Below are 20,167 nucleotides of genomic sequence, written 5' to 3'. Positions count from 1 at the left end.
ATCCTTCATATATATAGATAGTGTCTGGGAAATCACAACAAACACAGATATGCACTCAGCCCAAGCAGCTGACAGGATCTACATTTAGGACTAGCGTGATAGAGTTTGATCTAAGATAATAAATTAATTTATTTGAGTCTTTTTTATTATTTAAATATCAATTATATAAAGAGCTTAAATTCAGTTTGGAGGTGGCGTAAAAGATGGTTTTACACCAGCCAATGAAAAGGCACCACGTCAACATCTTACAAAACCTCTATTTCCACACCAAAAAAAAAAAAAAAAATCACATAACAGTTTCAGAGAAAACAATATACCCAAACGCCAAAACCAAACGTTGTCCACCTCTGTTTAGAACCAATCCTCCACGCCACACCTGGATTTGGTGCTGGAACCTGGAATCTGTTTGCAGGTCTTCCTAGCTAGTCTTCTTACTTCATTGCTATGATGTTTCCTTGGTGTCAAAGCCGAGAACACCCACTTCAACTTTATTTAATGACATGTATATACTGCTTTGACTCAGAATGGAAAGTAACTTTAGTTATTCTAGAAGCAGAAGTAGAATCCATATATTTCAATAATTTTACTAGGAAGATGATGTTAAAATGATGATGTGGTGCCTCGTCAATAATTTTATTGTTATAATAATCAAATTATAATTTTTTATTAAAAAAAGACAATAATTCTATATCTCAATTAGTATCTTTTAATATTTTTAGAAATAAGATGTTTAAGATTTCAATCCACAACTTGCAATTACTCTTATCTTTATGGTTTATAAAATAAATAAAAAAAACACATAAAAGTCTATATATATATATATATATATATATATATATCTTGAAGCTATTTTATTCTAACCCATTATGTGGAATTAAAAACTCATTTCATGTGTAGTTTTAGTAACAAGATTTTTTTTAATGAGTTAATGACTTGTTAATTGCCACATAACAAATTAAAAAAGATAGAAACAAACATGTTTGATGTCAAATTTTATCAAGTATTTAACAGATATAATAGCACATTTTATAATAAAAAATAGAATTGCGAAAAATAAAGTTATATTCTTATAAATATTAGAACAATTTTTTTTTAAAGAGCATCATTAGACTAATTCAAATATTTGGGAAACTCTTATTTTTGCATACTAAATTTTGAAAACGTTAAAATAATTTTATATATATATATATAAATTTAAAATTTTGGGGGAGCCATGGCCCCATTACATAGCTCCGTCCCTGACAGCAAGGAAAGCACTGCAATATATGCCTATCAATGTTTCTACTTCAAATGTTTCATGCCTGCCAATATATTCATTGTAGTTTCCTTTCCCATGGACTAGAGCCCAATGACTAGAACATAAAATTTTCTAATAGTGACATTTAGGATTCAAATATTTATTTCTTAATGTTTCCTATTTGGTTAAATTTTTAACATTTTACGCGTACTAAAATATCCTCACGCAAATTCTTAAACTCTCTAAAATACCCTTATTTTTTAGTTAAATAATTTTAAATTAAAAAACACAAACGGATTAAAAGAGTAATTTACTGTTTGGTTAAATGAGTAATCTGCTGTTCCCAATTTTTAGACTTTTTTTCTTTATTTTCTCCATTCATGATGCTTGTTAATAACAATTTTTTTGACTTTTTTTTTGGCATTTTTTTTTGCAGCTTTATCTCTATATATTAAAAGGATTTAGAAAGTTAGTTATGACTTTATAAAATGTCTAAAATACCTCTAATTTAATTAAATAATCCTTATCCTTAGAAAATAAAAAATAGGGTTGAAATTGTAATTAAAAAAAAAAACTACCAGAGATACTTTTTTTCTAAAAGTTAGCACACTTTCTATCTAAATATATCTCAAGTACGTTTGATACATTTTTTTCCTAAAAACTAGTACACACTAAGACTAATTTACTCAATTTCAAATCTTAAATTTTAGTTTTCTAAAAATCATTTATTATGTAACCTCACTAACAATAGATAAATTCAAATTAAAAAATTATATTAAACTTAAAATAAGAACAGAGCATCATCGCACGTGCAAAGTGCGTGTGATGAGGCTAGTGTCATTTATTCACCTTTATAAGCTATGGGACTAATTTCATAGAGAGAAAATAATATTAAAATAAATTGTGGGCTACTTTTATGTTTTTTTTGCTTTTATTTATTTAATTTTTTTATTACATAAGACTTACATTAGGAAATCTTAATAAACACCACACGACATTACCTTAACTCTTTCTTAAAAAAATAAAAATTCAAATAATTGTTTATATATCACTTTTAAACATTATAACACTAAACTAAAAATTAAAAAAAAAACATAAAAGAAGTATTATTGCACTCGTAAAGCACATGTGATCGATTGATTCTAGTAATAATAATGATAAGTCAATGGCCTTTAGAACACTTAAAATGTGTTACTTTTTAATATAGTCCTTTTTAAAGCTTTTGTGCATGGACAGCGATTTTGGAAAAAAAAGAAAAAGAAAAGAAAAGAAGTAATTACATTGACCAAGTAAAAATTGAAGGTTTCACGTAGCTTCCATTACTAAAAAATATGTTACTCTTTTCGTTTTCCAATTCTACAAAACGTTCGGTATTGCTTTTGGTTCCCAGAACTCTTGGGTCAGTAGGAATAATGTTATCGCTTTTGTATCAAAGAAATTTTTTACATCGACTAACCAATGGCAGAGTAAGCTTCTCCTTACTCCGTTCCACCTAACATGCCATCTTTGCATCTACGACCTCTGTACTTGTGTCCTTCATACAAATGAAGTATGAAAACAAAGATTTTACTCCTTTTGATATGCACCCGAAAACCATGAGAACACTTCCATTTTCAGCTTGCTTCTTTACTGTGTCTCTTCTATGGCTGAAGCCACAGCTAATTGATAACATATATGTGCTTGTTTGTGGTCTGGTCACATTGGTGATTTCTCAGCTGCTCTTGTGGTGGCATTGCTAGCATCTATAATTTTGCCGGATCAATTTGGATGGTTTGGTTACGTTGTTTTCATGTACATGTTAGTGCGTGTGTTTCTCGGCTTGTTTGGTTGGTTGAAACAGTGGGTTTTTGAGACAGCGAGGAAAGCAATGCAATGTGTACTAAAGTTTTTAGTTCTACTACTTCCATGTCTCATGACACGAATTTTAAGAAGAAATCTTGGACTTCAGCGCCTGGATTAAATCAAACTTGTTGCCCCATTTTGTTTTATAAATAAATTTATTCAACCTTTTTGCTCCACAGATTGTCCACCAAAGATTGTTAGATTTTTCTAGTAGTTGGGTCACACGGATTTATTTAATTGTTCTTATATAACTTATGGGCCTTCGTCATTACTCATTAGCATGGATTTAACACTATAATTTAAGTATGGATAGTCAAGAGCAATGTACTTCGGTAGTGTTGTATATTCTTCTAGGATTGGAATCTTCCTTTCCTATTATAGTAATAATCAGTAAATTGTTTATGCGATGCACAAATAATATTATAATGTTTTATGTAAGATGGTTTTAGAAAAATGTTATACATATATTATAGTATAATTGTTATAGAACTTTGTTAGTAATGAGTTCATTGTAAGAAGTAATAAAAAAAATAAAAAATAAAAACCGTAGGGGTTTCGGTGGCTTGATGACGGTGGGAGACCAGCATGACGATGGTGACAGCCACTCAGATTCCTCTTTTTCTCTCTTACAAATACTTTTTCAATCTTAGATCTTTTATTTTAGTAACAATACATTTTATTTAACAATCCACAAATTTTTCGTGTCTTTCTATCTCACCCCAGGCCTTATCTGGTTAGTTATATTAGTCTTTAATTATTATTATTTTTTTTAAATACTAAAATGGTAGGTATACTAAAAGATATGAAGATGGGAGAAAGGTGTGTAAGCTTATGCAATTAATGAGAGATTAATGAGATAACAATAAAAATAAGTTAATGTGATCTTTTGAGTAACTGTAAAAAAAATTAATGAAAAGAGGTAAAAAAAAAAAACTAAATGCATAATTAGAATGCCATATGGTAGGACCTCATACACTCTTACATGATAGGGGTGTAACCGGTTTGCTTTGGCCGGTTTTCTTAGTGCTGCCAACTGAAATTTTCAGTTTATGAATTTCTCAACCAAAACCGACCGAAGTAATTGGAAATCAATTGGTTTCAATTGGATTTTGATTTTTGATTGGTTTTTGATTTTCTGTGCCTTGGGTTTGGGCCGGTAGGGCCTTTGGTTTTTTTTTTTTTTCAAAATTTTTATGTTTGGGCTTTAAAAAAATACAGCATTCAAGCCCATTTGTTTCTTGTCCTATTTGGGCCTTTTATGCTCTTTGTTATTAGGCATTTTCTAGAAACTTGTTTTGGCCCTGTTTTGGGCCTTTTCTATTTTGACCATTTTTAGGAATCTGTTTTGGCCATTTTTGGGCCTTACTACACATCAATAATTTATGAACCTACTTAACCTGTCAACAATACATTTGCACAACCTGTCAACACAGATTCAAAAATCCAAAAATAATCCAGAGCAAAAAATTTGCTCCGGTGCTCAAACTAATCTGTAACTTGTTACAAGTGCCCATCAAATACAAACAAGATTAAAAAATAACCTGTACAAGAACAAAAAAAATAACTTGTGCAAATTTCATTACTTCATTAGTAATATGTCAATGTCCACATATTGTCCATATATAAATACCTACATAATAGCATTATAGCCAAAGACTCAATAAATTGGCCATATGTCATTGTCTATTGCCTAATACCATATACTGTCTATATATAGGCCACTGTAAAGACTCAAACTAAAATCCCACATCTAGATGTAGGCCACTGTCTATTAGTGTCTTATAACAAAAAGTCCACATATCAATATGTCAAGTCCATACATCAATATGTTGTCAAAATAAAAACCAACAAAACCCAATATGTCATCATCAATACCACCCTTCCAAAGAGCAAAGAGCAATAATCAATCATCAACTTCAATCGGTGTTGGTGTGGACATGTCTAGTTCCGATGTTAACGTAGCATCACTCACAAGTTCTGCAAACAAAAGATAAAAAATAAAAAGCAAAAAACAAAAAAGTCACTTGTAAAATAAAACAATAAATATGCCAAGAATTCAAGACATTCAGTTTTTTTTTTTTTTTTAACAAAGAAAGAAATAGACATGCAGAATTTTTTTTAACAAATAAAGAAATAGACATTCATTTTTTTTAATATGAAAAATAATAGACATACCTCCATCAAGCTTTTCAAACTCTTCAACATCATTTATGGTAGCTCGAAGGCTAATTGGAGCCGATGAAAAACGGATCAAGAACACGGCCAGCCGTACTAAATGCAGATTCTGAGTTCTTTGCTTTTATATTGAATATTGATTATCAAGTTATCAAGCTTATTGTCAAAAAAAATATCAAGTTATCAAAAAGTACAAATATTAAATTCATATCTCCTAAGTTTCATTTAATGAGATATTAGTTTTATATTGATATCAATTATGAGGTAGGTAATCATGGTTGAAGATATTAATTTGCCATTAATTTAAAAATGGTTATATAATTGATCCATTTTTTTTATATTATTCATGTTCTTATTATATATTAGTACATTATTAATTATGAAAAAACAGGAACCTAAAAAATAAAGTGTGGGCATGTTCAAAGGGCAGAGGGTGATGCCCTTGACTTTTCAAAAATCCTCCCCCCCTCTTGTATTTCTTCTGGTAAATATCCTTCCATCCTCATATTCTCACTCTTCTTGTTATCCTCACGTCCTTAATTTAATTATTTAGCAACCTTTAATTACTGTAGCCATTAATGTCTTCGTTTTTGGATAGAGTATTTTCTTTTCTAGCATTGGCACAATACAAATTGAAATCAGAAAAATAAATGTCAAAGTCTTTTTCCCCTGAACACTATCTACTCGCTGGGAAGCATAACTCATGCAAAGGGGAGCGCTGGCTGTTGGGGTTAGGGGAGGCAAGTCCTCCGTTCAATTTTCAAATTAATTGACATCCTTTGGAATCTTTTTACTGAATATATTGTATTAAAGGAAATTCTATTTTACAATCTTGTTTAGGAACTTGATTCAAGGATTAAGAACTTAAGATACCCTTTGGGAGAACCCACAAACAAGACAACCCCTGCCAACTCTTTAAGGTTTATGACTCAATTTTTTTCTAGATACTGCAATTATATAGGTTTGTGAAAGATGGCTTAAGAAATCAGACATGTCATATACATTTTCATGCAAGTAAATTCTTTCTATAAGTCTAATAAAAGTAGTCCTAGAACCACATATTATTTCATAACTTCTTACCACAATTTTGATATGACAGATTGTGAGTGGTTTGTCTATCACTTACACATAAACCCACCATTCTTTTTTTATCACTCACACTTATAATTATGATAAAAAAAGTTGTGTACTAAATTTTCTGGCCTAATAAATCATTCTTAGTTGTGTATACAAAATATTAATAGTTTTCGATGAATAAGTGCAATAAGACCAGCCCAAAAATTGGATCCGCATGTTCAAAATCCAAGAAGGACTTGGACCAGTTGGATTCTTTTAAGTCACATGAGTGTGTGCAGGAAAATGGTGAACAGCTTACGCGGCGTCGAAACATAAAAGTGAGAGCGCCGACTTAATTTGTACACATTAATAAGGTGAGAAATTACTACTTTTTTTTTTGAGAATATTTAAAATTACTACTTTTTTTACTTAGATAGTTAGAACTTAGAATATTTAAAAGTGGGTTACTTTTAAAATTAGTACGTTTTTTAAAATTTAATTCAGCCAAAAAAAAAAGTGGGTTACTTGAACTTCAGCACCTAATAATTTAACCTTGTTGCCACCTATTTTTTTTTTTAATAAATTGACTCGACCTTGGTGCTCAACAAATTGCCCACCAAAGATAGTTTGATTTTTTTTTAATTTTTATAATAGTTAATTTTTTTAAACTGAAGGGCCATCATTGAACTAGGGGTATCCCCCCTCCCAATTTTTTATAAAAATATTATTATATATATGTTTACTACTAATTTTAGTAATTTTATTCTATAAAATTACATTTTTTTTTCCTTAAACAATATCATTGATTCATTTAAAAGTAATATTATTCGCACAAAATTTTTTATAACATTTTTACAAATTGTTTTTGTAGCAAATTCTTATTGGTTTACATATGAACTCACTATTCACATCATTTTTTTACTTACCTGTAACCACTAATCACATCAGTAATTTATAAAATAATTTGTACATCTAGCATTTTTCTTATTTTAGTGACCATAAAAAAATTTATAGATCTAAAATCTAAAACAAAATATAGAAGCCCAAAAAATAGCTCAACAACAAAAATTACAATAGTAAAACTAAAAAAAAAAAAAAAACTCAATTAACCAATTTTATCCAAAATAAACAACCCTGCCTTTTAAAAAAATTTAAACAAAAATAATTTTGTTCTCACAAATACAAAACCAAAAAAAAAAAAAAAAAATCTCAACAGCTAAGTAGTAGTTGAGTCAGAGGTTGAAACCGTCGCATATAGCCAATAGTAAAACTGCCACTCTAAGTCAAAGTTCTAGCTCATTTCCTAGTCATGGTCATTAGTACTCATTAGCATGAATATAACACTTGGAATTACATATGAATAATCAAGATTTGAGAGCCATGTGACTCGATAGCATAATATATTCTTCTAGGGTTTGAATCTTCCTCTCCTAAGTTTCATTTAATGAGAAATTATTTTTGTATTGATATAATTATTAGGTGGATAGTTTTGGTTGACGATGTTAATTTGTCATTAATTTAAAAATGGTTATATATATGATCCATTTTTTATATGTTAGTACATTATTAATTACTAGCCTCAAACCCGTGTGATGCATGGGGAAACTATTGAAATTATACATATATTTGTGTTTTCTCTAATTTATTCAAAATGAGGCATGTGCCTTAAAAAAAAAAAAAGGTAAGTGCCAATATGCCATAATTTTCATTTTATACAAATTATTAAACTTTGTAATAATTATACATATTAAGCATGCAATACCACCATGTCAAATATCCAAGTTTGTATAAGAAAGAATAAGGGAGTCAAAACTCAAAAAAACTATTGGTCACATGGCACATCTGACCTTCATCCTCTAAGACAATTATATCAATGACATTGTAGTGTTGAATTGGTACATCAATTTAAGTCTCTGCATAACATCAAGTTTATGTTATACCCAGTAAATATTTTTGATATGAAACATTGGCTGCACCATATAATCCATCTAGATGAGGAAATAGTTTTAGTAACGGAAATTCACATCACATCCCAATAAATATAAAACTAATCTGCTTCTCCCAATAAAGATAAACTAATCTGCTTCTACCAATAAATATAAACTAATCTGATTATGCATGGCATCCACTTGTCATGAATGACAATGATCATTTATTTTATACATTGTATCACTATATGTTGTAGTCTCTTTTTTCACCACAAGACAGGGCAAAGTTAAATCATGGTCCCAAAGTACAGTAGAAAGTGGTTTCCAAGCTCTTGGCAGAGTTCTTCCTTTCCCATGGTGACTTATATGCTCCCAAAAGTGTAGAGCTCACATGCCTTCGGGGAAAAAAAATCTTATTAATAAATAGAAAAGAAAATTTCCTCTTAATAGATTAAATAATCTCTTTCTCTAGTTTCACCATTCAAAAGTTGAATTTAGTAAAAATGAGTTCATATGCAGTCGTGTGAGCATTTTGGTTGGCATTTGTTTTTGCTACCAAACATCCATTTCAAATACTCATATTTTGCCATTTCATGCATAAATATATTGAGCATACATGACATGCACAAAACATGCTATCGGAATAAATACATATTATGATACAAATTACAAATAATGAGATCACGTAAGAAATTACACCATATGGTTGCACACATCCTCAATAAATAGTATACACTCAATGAAATGCAGCAAACTACAGGGTACAGACTTGCTCATTAGGTAAACTGTGTGATGCCCTCAAACTGTGCAATAAGTGGGAAGAATACCAACAGGGTGGAAACTAATACCTACCTTCATTATGTAAGCAAGAGTATTGCGGACAATAACTCCAGGAACCATGATCTTTTTCTCAATACTAACATACTAATATTCAGAGGAACATTAAACTTTATTGGGCATAGCTAACTAAACAGAGACCAAATCTAACTCTTAATTACTAGTTCAAATTACCCAAAACCATATTAATCCAAATATCCAAAACCAAACCAAATCAAAAGAACTACTCTAAGTAGAAACCAATTCTAACTGAAATACCTTTATTGAAACCACCCAAGATACCTAAAGCACAAATACCCAAATATAAATTATTAATGACACCCAAATTTTAAAAATTAAAAACAAAACTTTACAGGTAACGATTTCGATAATCTTGTTAAAATAGCATTATTAGCAACACTATGTGTTATACCATGATATATGCTAGAGTAAATGCGGAAGTGAAAACATAGAATAGGAACACTGAGAACACGAGGGTTACGTGATTCAGCCTTGTTGGCCTACATCCATAGAGGAATCCCTTAAGGGCTACATCTTGTATAAAAGTGTAGTACAATGAACCCTAACATGAGTATATATAGGCGATTAAACCCTAGACTACTAGTGCAAGTAGAATTGGGCTTGGGCCTATTACATTGAGCTAATTTGTCTAATATATCTCTAACACCCTCCCTCAAACTCAAGGTGGAAACTCGATGAAGGCTTGAGGTTGGATAAGCATGAGAAGATCTCTTGAAGATGCCTTGAAGAATGCCTTTGAAGAAACCACAATGAATAATATGCCAATTGACTAATTTTGGAGCTTCAAATGAAAAAACGGAGTCCAAAATTAGAATCTGCGCGAAAAACTAAGCAAGATAAGCCCTTTCAGAATTTTGACTTTTGGTCATTTGGTCACGCAAAAGTCAAACCCAAAAGGTCAAAGTCAACGGTCAGTGCTCATGGGTCAGATTCGGGTGGTCTGGGTCGGGTCGGTCCGAGTCAACGGTCAGCTAAGTGACGTGGTGTGCTAACGTGGCAAGCTGTGTGGCTGATGACACTAAGGCTGACGTGGACATACTTGCGTGGCTGCTGACGTGTAACGATGACATCATCCGGTGACATTAGCAGGGGTTCTTTGACGCGTGGTGGAGAGTGACGACGTTCATTGACGCATGCTTCTGTTACTAGCGCATGGGGTTGATGGCGAGAATCCAGGAGGCGTGTGAGAGTGCGTGTTGTCTTGTATGGGGATCAGTTGTTTTGTGCTTCATAGATCGGTGCGCGACAAGGCCGCTAGGTCAGTGTGTGTGGCCGATGGATGAGGTGCACATGAGGAAATCGTGGAGGAGCGTGGGAGAATGAGCTGGAGACTCTACCGAAGCGTGGTGGCACATGCGACTTCCTATGGTTGCCAGACTTCTGGGTTTTTCTCGCAAGAGGCCGAGGATGTTGACAATATAAAGTGAGAGAGAAAGACCGAAAGTCTGTATATAGATGTGTAGTACAATAACTTGTGTTACAATGAACCCTAACATGAGTATATATAGGCGATTAAACCCTAGACTACTAGTACAAGTAGAACTGGGCTTGAGCCTATTACATTGGGCTAATATGTCTAATATATCTGTAACATGTTAGAAGTATTGGTTAAATGATTAAATTTACCATATCCCAATAGCTTAAACTTTTGGGACAATCGATAATTTAACATGGTATCAGAGCCAAACTTCGTTCTTGGCATCAAACAAACATCTCTAGCATGCAAAGAAGATTCTCACGTGCACACCACCATTAGAAGTCACACATGCTTGTCTGTTGAATCTAGACTCCACGACATCTCGCAGCCACCATGGCTCACTGCTGTGTCCAAATCCTCAAGCCCAAGCAATCTGTGCCTCTCCCTATAAGATCTGTGCACATCAAGCCTTTGCCTGACGAAACCAACCATACAGACGTAATTGAAATTTGAAACAAACAAAAAAATAAAACTTTAGAACTGGCTGCAATTACTTTTACTATTATACCTTCAAATTTCACAATCTAAACCCATTAAAACTCAACATCAAAAACAACAAAATCAAGTCTTAAAAGTCTTTTTTAAGACTATCAACTAAAGTCTACTAAGTAATAAACTTAGTATAAAGAAAGTTATACTATCAGATTTCAAAATCCCACAATTTCACACACACTTACAAAAAAAGAAAGAAAAAAAAAAGAACAGGTAAGAGGCCATTAAACTCATGTAGGATTTTCATATTGTGAGGATTTTCCCTGATTTTAACAAATAGTGAGGAAAAGGAATATGAATCCAAATTCCTAAATTGACAGCAAACCATAATCGAAGATAATATTAGGAAAAGAAATTAGTACCTTTTTTATTAAATTAAAGACTCTAGATTGTAGAATATTCTACTTCATATTTGCAGAGAAAGGAATTGAATCTTTAAATCCAAAAGAGAAGAATTCAAACAAACCCATTACCAAAAATATTTAATAAAAAATAGTTACATATCATAATTCCGATTTCCTTAACCCTAATTTATGGAACCAAAATCTAATTGCGATTGTATAAGTGGGAGACACAAAGCAAAAATAATTTAACTTTAAATTTGGTGGAAAAAAAGAAGTCAGAGAAAGAATAGGGACCCGTTGGAGGCATTGTTAATCAAAAAGTCAGAGGGAACTCTTTTTACTCGACTTCATCTTCCTTCTTCTTCTGCTTCTTTTTCTGGAAAAATCAAAAAGCAAAAAGGTTGTTTTAGCATAACTGGAAAGAAAGAGTTTTTGAAAGGAACTGGGAAATGGTTTTCTTTTTTCTTGATCGGAAACTATGGGGTATATGTAGTTTTTTTTTTTTTTTTTTTTTTTTCTTCTGATTTCTCATATTTTTCTCTCTCCCAACTCTCTACGCCTAATCCACTCGTTCACACACACACACACACACACACTCTCTCTCTCTCTCTCTCTCTCTCTCTGTTTATTAGACCCACAGTCTCTTTCAATTAACAGTATTTTTGATTTAAACCATGAGGGGTTTCCCTGATTTTAACAAATAGAGAGGAAAAGGGTTATGAATCCAAATTCCTAAATTGACAGTAAAAAAGAAGAAGCAAATATCTATAAACATTTTGATAGAAAACCCTAAAACCGAAAACAAAAACGAATCAAATCTAAACCTACCCAACAAAAAAACTCAATTAAAAGTAACATTTCATACCCAAATCTAAAAAATGGAAAAAGAGAAAATTTACCAGTGTTGTTTCTGATTATTCAAGTGGTTGATCCTAATGGTTTCTTTCTGTGCTTGCTGTTTCGATGGTCTAAGTCTGGCCAATGCAAAATCAAGGGCAAAATCCCTATTGTTACCACCAAAAATAAAGGAGGGTTAATTTGAAACCAAAGCATCCAATGAAAGAGAATCAACCCATCTAATATTTTTTTTTAAAGGGTAAAAGAAGAACCCTAGAAAATTAAGTAAGGGGAACTGCCGGTTTTGAATTCAAAAACATAGAAATTGAAGGTTTAATATTCTAATTCAAATAGGAAAAGCAATGGTAAGGAGTGTCAGTCTTTCAAATTACAAAAACAATATTTGAAGAGGAAGGGAGTACGTTGACCTTTTGTACAAAAAAACAGAGATCATACCGGTGGAGGGTATGGTGGTCTGATGGTGGCAAATCCTGACTTTCTTCTCAGATTTTTCTCTCTCCACCATTTACAACAGATTGATGTTATTCCCCTATCGTTCTCTTTCTCGGTTCTCCTTTTCTTTTTGCAACGTATCTGTTTCGGGAAATATGGCGTTTGCTTCTTTGGGTTTGCAATTATTTTTGGATAAGCGGGTTTGGGTTTTTCTATAAAATTTTGATGAGAAGGAGTCTCCCAAACGCACCGTACGGTATTTTAAAAAAAAAAATTGTATACGTGCTTGTTTTTGAAAAGGTCTTTTTTCCTAACGTGGCAACACCTCCTTAATTGCAGGAAAATGCTTCTGCTTTTATATATAGTATTAGATTAGATTAGATAAGAGAATAGTAATAGGAACACTCAAAATAAAGTATGGGCATGTTATTCTTCTTGGTTATGGGGATACCTATCATCGAAGTGGGTTTTTCATTGAAATTTATAGAGTTTTTTTTTTTTTTTTTAACAAGATAGAATTTCTACTCTAGCATAATCTAAGTGTATATGTGTGTGAAACTTCTTCCTGGAAACTTGAATCCCGGCCCTTGTCCCCCCACACTCCACAAGCATTTATACATGTAGAGTGACCACCGCACCAAGGGTGTGCGGTGGTGAAATTTATAGAGTTATCCATGAATGATTTTGAAGTGTATTTGCTGCTCTAAATGCATGTAATTACTAATTACCTATCCAAAGGGGTTATTATGTGTTTAAATTTGCAAGTAGTGTAATTTATTGGTAATATATAGTATAATTGTCTAGAAGATTTATCCACCTAAAAGGGATAAATTATTCACAAAAAAACCTTTAATTCTTATCAATTGGATTATTAGGGAGATGTACCTTATAACCCAAAAGGGAGTTTGTGATGGTGCACCTAAGAATCTATGATTCTCTTGAAATGCATGTCATATTTAACCAAAATTGTTGCGCATATTTTAAAACTAATATTACTATGTTGTCATCGCTTTTACAATCGCTTATGTGTTCTCTTTTTTATAATCAAACATCTACCATTGAGAATCTCTTCCAAGTTAATTACAAAAGATGGAGAAAATAAGATGTCGAGATGAAATTGACCATAATTTTTTTTTATTTTATAATGTGATACTTGGTATGTAGAGGAGGATTTGTGATAGGCTAAGAATGTATCGACCTCTTGTGATAAATTAATTGATTAATTAACTAAATTTATTAATTAATCAAATTAACATGCAATGTACGTGGCAACACAAATAAATCACCAACTAAAGTATAATGCAGCGGAAAATAAAGTTGACATAGTGATTTGTTTACGAATTGGGAAAAACCTACGAGACAAAAACCCCACCGGGTGATTTTAAGGTCACCACTTTCAAGAATTCACTATTATCATAACAAGCGGTTACAAATAAAGGAATCTCAGTATCTTATACCAACCTATAATTGAACCCTTACCCCAATACCTAATTGGACTTATTCTGTAGTGACAATCTCTCCTTGTATTGCACGGCTCCAAGTACGCAACTAACCAATAGATGCGTGGATCCTAGTACACGACTTTATCACCAACTTGAGAAGGATGTTGGTTGCAAAGTTTTTTAGTTCATCACACGATGAAGATCACGAAGTTGCTTGGTCACAAAACCCTACGGTGTATAAACACAGTAGCTTCTTTAAGATGAACTAGGGCAAACTAGGTTTCCGGTCACAATTTGCATGAAAAACACTTTTCTTCACACATGTGCAATTTGTACTCTTGTGCAACCTGTGACGGCCCTTAAAATAATCCTTATATATGTTTAGGGTTGTGAGAAAAGAAAGTCCAAACATACGTTTACGGATTGGATAAAAATTAGAACTGAAAATCTATTTTTCATAAACCTCGACAGATACCCTATCAATTAAGTGGCTGTCGAGCCTTGGGCTGAAACAGCTTTTTAAGCCTCAAGATATACTAGCTGTTGAGCTTTAATGAAAAACACTTCTTCACTTGTTTCTTGGACAGACTTGCATGGCTTTAACACTTGAACTTGAAACCTTGTTTCTTGAAGCATTAAACACATCCTAGATTTACCCAATTAAAATTAAAGTGCGTTTTGTCAAAAGATTAACCAATTACATAAAATTTTAACATATGTTCCTAATATGAATCACATATATTCTAACAATTTGAATTCCAGATTTTTTGTATTCAAAACACCTTAAGATGCCAACCAAATGAATTAGAATTCTCTTGAGTAATATGTTATGGACTATTTTATGATCGCTATACAAAATATTGTGTAAGTGTTGAAATATTTTAGAGACATGTTTTGTATATTTAATTTCTCATGATAATAAATATATGCATTATGATTGCAATTATAAATAAAATATAAAGATTGAAAGTCATATATTTTTATATTTTCTATTATCTTGTGTAGGGTCATTGGGCCAAAGAATTTATGTAGGATGGCCCAAGAATATCTTTTGGGCTAAATGCCCAATTTGAGGACATCAAATGGTCTGAGGGAGTGTGAATGTTAACTCAAAAGAAAATACTAGGTAAAGAAGTGATAATGTCTAAATAAATATGTCCGAGGAAGATTGTATCCTCGGCTAGGTGAAGCCGAGGTAGGTGAATGGTTGTTTGATATCCACAAGCTATGTTCTAGAAATTCCTATAGGTTAGGGAAGACACGGTACACGTGGAGGATAAGAAGAAGGGCGGTGGAATATCTAAGATAAAGCTGTTACCACCGCTCCCGCATTGAATACTCTGTAATTGATATTCTAGCCGCATAAATGGGGAAGTGAGACCTGAACATCAGGTTTGAAACTTGGCCCCTATCTCCAGAGATTTCAGGGAATATGGATGGGACAAGTATCTAAACTAGCGGTCCAAACCATGAGGTGATAGATGAAAAAGGGAAGAAGGAGGGAGTATAAAAGAGAGAAGGGACCTTCGTTAGAAAGGGAGGATTTTTTGAAGAAGAAAAGAAAAAGTACATTGTAAACCTAACTATCCACAATTGTAATCTATCTTGAGAAGTAGTAATATAAATTATCCTCGGATTGTGTCCGATGAGCAGTTGTATTTACTTAAACAACTCATTGTCAGTGCCATTGTGACCAAAGCCCATCATTTTTTGTTATTTAAACATCATTAAAACCTAGATTCCAAGTCCACTCTCTACAAATTTTATTGTAAAAAGGCTTTTCAGGCCCATTCCTTTCTAATTGTGGGTCCGGGCTTGAATTGTATCCTTACATCTTGTATAATGTGAACTACGATAATTATATTACTTGTTTAGGATATTTAATAATATTTATATCTTATCAATTTTTTCAATTTCTTATAAATAGTTTTTGAAAATAAATGATTTAGGTATGTCTAAAGGGCATACCTTAACTGGACCTTAATAATAAATAAATAAATAAATATGTATATATATATATATATATATATATATATTAATTATTGATTGCAGTTATGAATAAAAATAATATAAGGATAAATTTCCGTTTTATTATTTTTTATTATGTGAACTATGATAAAATTATATGTTTCCCAATGGGGAAAGTCTTTCTGAGTCAACCCAAATGGCAATTAAAGCCGCAATAAACCCAAATGGTTCCCGCTTCCCACTAGGATAGCCACTATAAATTAAGGGTTTGGCTTACTTTCAATACATTTTTGATGGAAGATCTTTTTTTTTTTTTTTTTTTTTTTTTTTAAATACACAATGGTAATAAGTAGTGGGTTTTAATCTTTACACACACAAAAAAAAAAAATTTTAACATTTTATTTAATTAATGGGTGATGTGACAGTTTCTTACTAAAATAAAAAGTCAAATCCATAAATTAAAAGTAATGCCCTTGGTTGGTTCAGAACTCATTCTTTTACTTTCGCACTCTTCTTGTTGTCTTCACTTGGTTGCTTCATTTGTAGGCATTAATGTCTTCGTTTTTGTATAGACTACCCAATAGCTAGGAATTAATGTCTTAATTTTTCCTCCATGCCATCTTTTATGCTTTATGCTTTATAAAATTAGTGTGTAGCTCTATGCCTATACACTGTACAATTAAAAATAATAACAATTATACGGTTCAAATTATACATTTTGTTTAGAAGATGTTTAAATTATAAATGGTATTAGCTTATATTTTTTTAAACCCATACATTTCTAAAATATGTAATAGTTTATCATTATTATATAATTTAAAATATAATTGGTTTTAAAATCTTTAGTTTTTGTACCCAATAATTCACTTGTTATAAAAATTAAATCTTAAATGGACACGTGGCAAAAAATTAGACTCCAATTGAAATCCAATTTAGAATATAATTGAATTTGGACTCTTCGATTTTTACACTTAATAATTCACTTGGCACAAAATTAAAAATTAAAAATTAAATAGGACACGTGGCGCAAAATTGAAAATCCAATTAAAATCTAATTGGATTTTCTCTGAGTGCATGGATGTATTTAAAATTAAACACAATTTTTTTTATAAAAATATAAATAATTAGTCAAATTATTTTAAAAAATTGCATGAAACACATGCATACGTATGGATACATTTAAAATTAAGCACAATTTTTAACATAAAAATATAAATAATTAGTCAAATTATTTTTTTTAAAAAGTAACCGTAATTAGTCACATATTTTAAAATTCTTACCTAAATTAAATACTATTTATGATCATTTTTTTTCTTCTAATTTTTAATAAGATAGAACGTGTGGTGATCTTTGTTATGTAGTGATTTTTATTGAGTATATGTGATTGGTTTTTTCAAAAAAAAAAAAAATTTATAGTTCATTAATATTATATTAGATTTTTAGTATTTTGTATTCACTCATTAACTCATTTGGCGCAAAGATTGAAAAACTTAAGTGGACACATGACCCAAATTTAAGTGGATAATTATGATGTGGTTCACACATAAATTTAAACACATGACACAAATTAGATTCTAATTTCAAATTCTAATTGAACTTTCTCTTTTTTTGCCTATTAATATATAATTAGCTTGTAACTCAATGTCTATGCATGGATACACTTAAAGATATACAATAAGATGTATAATATAATTCCTATATACATAGTTGAAATATTATTGATAGTCATTTTTATATTTTATTAACTCTTTAAAATTTTTTGTAAGGATATTACTAGGTATAAAATATAAATTGTCCATTTTTTTATTTATTGTGAAATACTTTTTTATTTTTTTTTTATGATTCATTTATTTTAGACTTTTTGGTTTTTGTATTTAATAACTTACTTAGATGAATATTTATGATATGGTCTCATATTTGATTATAAAATTAAGAAATAAAACTCTTTAAGAATAGATAATTTAGGACATATGGCGCAAAATTAGAACTTATCTAATTTAGAATTTTAATTTGAGTTTCTCTCAGTTTCACCTATTATTATTATTATTATTATTATTATTATAGATGAAGTATGAAAACAAGAATTTTATTCCTTTTGATACTCACCCAAAAACCAAGACTATTTTCAACTTGCGCTTCAATACACCGTGTATCTTCTATAGCTGAAGCCACAACCAATAATGGTGCAGTTACAGTTAATGACATATATGTATAGTGCTTCTTTTGTGTGTCACATTAGTGATCTTTCAGCTGCTCTTGTGCTACATGCGGTGGATTCAACCTTGTTGCAAGCCCATCTCATTTGCTAGTAGTAAGGGAAATTGATGGATAAATAATTATCTTCCGAAATTTTTTCAATACTCATATATTAACACATTCAAAAAATTTAGTTTCATTAACACCTGGATCAAGTATCCTTAATTATTAAGTGTGACTCAGAAGAAAAAAAAAAAGGAAAATAAATTAAGGATATTGATGATGACGAAAAATCACCAGTAAGCTGTATGGTCCTCACAAGGTTGAAACAATACCTGCACAACAAAAAGAAAAGACCTAATAGAGAGCACCGGTGTGATGCCGGCTAAAAACCCTCCGAAGGTCAAGTTAGAACTTTTTGCAACCTTAGAGTGCCAGAGTTGAGTGAATTATGCGTACCTTGCATTCTGAGGGTTCATGAGTTTTTATATTATAGTCGGCCTCCGTTTCTTGCACATCAAGGTGTTTCCTTCTAAGGAAGATCCTCTTCTAACGAGCGCATATTTCAGAATCCTTTACCCATTAGAATTCTTCTCATATTGGGATTCTTTATAGTTAATCATGAGACGCAAGTTAATTCTATTTAGGAATCCTTGGAACTAAATCAAAACAGATGACTGTCACGTGTCGCTCACATCCATCCACCGTGCGTCTGTGCATCTCGGATCCGTCAACTATTGACCTGCCAGCCTTATGTCGTCGCATTCAGTTAAAACTATCCGTCCTCACGACTCTTTCGTCGCTTTCACCATACCGTTAATCTGTGAGTATTTTCTTTGTTGTCAATTTTTCTTCTTTAATTCGTATGTTGGTCCATCGTTAGTGTAGAACTAGTGTCTTAGGTTTCTTTTATCCGTCATTTGTAGGTGTGAGATGTTTAGTGAGGCGTCAAGTGGTCAGTCCTTTGTCCGCGAGGGAGCGGGCTACAAGGAGGTGTTCCCGTCAGGTCAAGCAGACTTGGGCACCTCCAGCGAAGAGAGGGAACCGTCAGCCAGCTCTCCTTCCAATGTGGATGATGAGGGGCAGGGTGAGAACAGGTCAGGGTATGACTTGAATGACGACTTAGACGGCATAAACCCTCCCATCCAATCCGTCATAGGTCCCGATGGGTTCAGGGAATTCATCATGCTCCCTTTGTGGACGGTGAATGACTTCATCTCGTCCATCAAGCAACCCCACTTTAATACGCTTAGGCAGAAGTATCAGATACCTGATAACATCCCTATCCGTCTACCCTTCAAGTCCGAGAAGTGCTATTACAAGGGCCTTGAAGACGTTGGTGTATATGAGCAGATGCTCAAAGTGGGCCTGTGATTTCCTCTAAGTGCCTTACACTGTCGTCTTCTCCAATACTTGGGTTTGGCTGTCACCCAAATTGCACCAAACGCCTGGAGAGTTTTTCTAGTTGTTGAAGTCTTATATGGAGTGATGTCTGACGGTGCGCGACGGTTAACAGTGGAGGAGTTCTTTCATTGTTATCGTCCGTCCGAGATTATCAAATCAAGGGGTATGTATAGCTTCATGCCGAAGAGTCCAGTGCTTAGGCTAGTGTGCGAGACCCCGGACTCCAATCGTAACTGGAAGGGTCGATATTTTTTCCTTCAAGGGGACGATTGGATGTGTCGCCCTGATGACCATGAATATATGCCTGTGGATAAGACCTGGGGCATAATGCCACCATCCGGTATGTGCCCGTCCTACATAACGTGTTTGTATTTGAACATTGAAGTTATTCTAACCGTTCACTTTTGTAGCTCGGAACCGTCCGCAAATTACCACTGAACAGTTTGGCTTCCTAGAGA

General features: G+C 32.3%; 1 protein-coding gene across 1 annotated transcript in view; it reads left to right on the top strand.

Moving 5' to 3' along the window:
• The window catches only part of LOC142612235 (uncharacterized), a 32,628-nt gene extending 12,949 nt beyond the window's left edge, over positions 1–19,679 (top strand). The window contains exon 8 of the mRNA XM_075784354.1: positions 19,232–19,679. Coding sequence (XP_075640469.1) covers positions 19,232–19,679 — 448 coding nt within the window. The remainder of the gene's footprint in view (positions 1–19,231) is intronic.
• Positions 19,680–20,167: the final 488 nt, after the last annotated feature.

The sequence above is a fragment of the Castanea sativa genome, chromosome 10, assembly GCF_040712315.1.
Source record: "Castanea sativa cultivar Marrone di Chiusa Pesio chromosome 10, ASM4071231v1".
NCBI lineage: Eukaryota > Viridiplantae > Streptophyta > Magnoliopsida > Fagales > Fagaceae > Castanea > Castanea sativa.
Note: the sequence above shows the minus strand (reverse complement) of the source record. Positions and strands in the feature narration are given on the sequence as shown.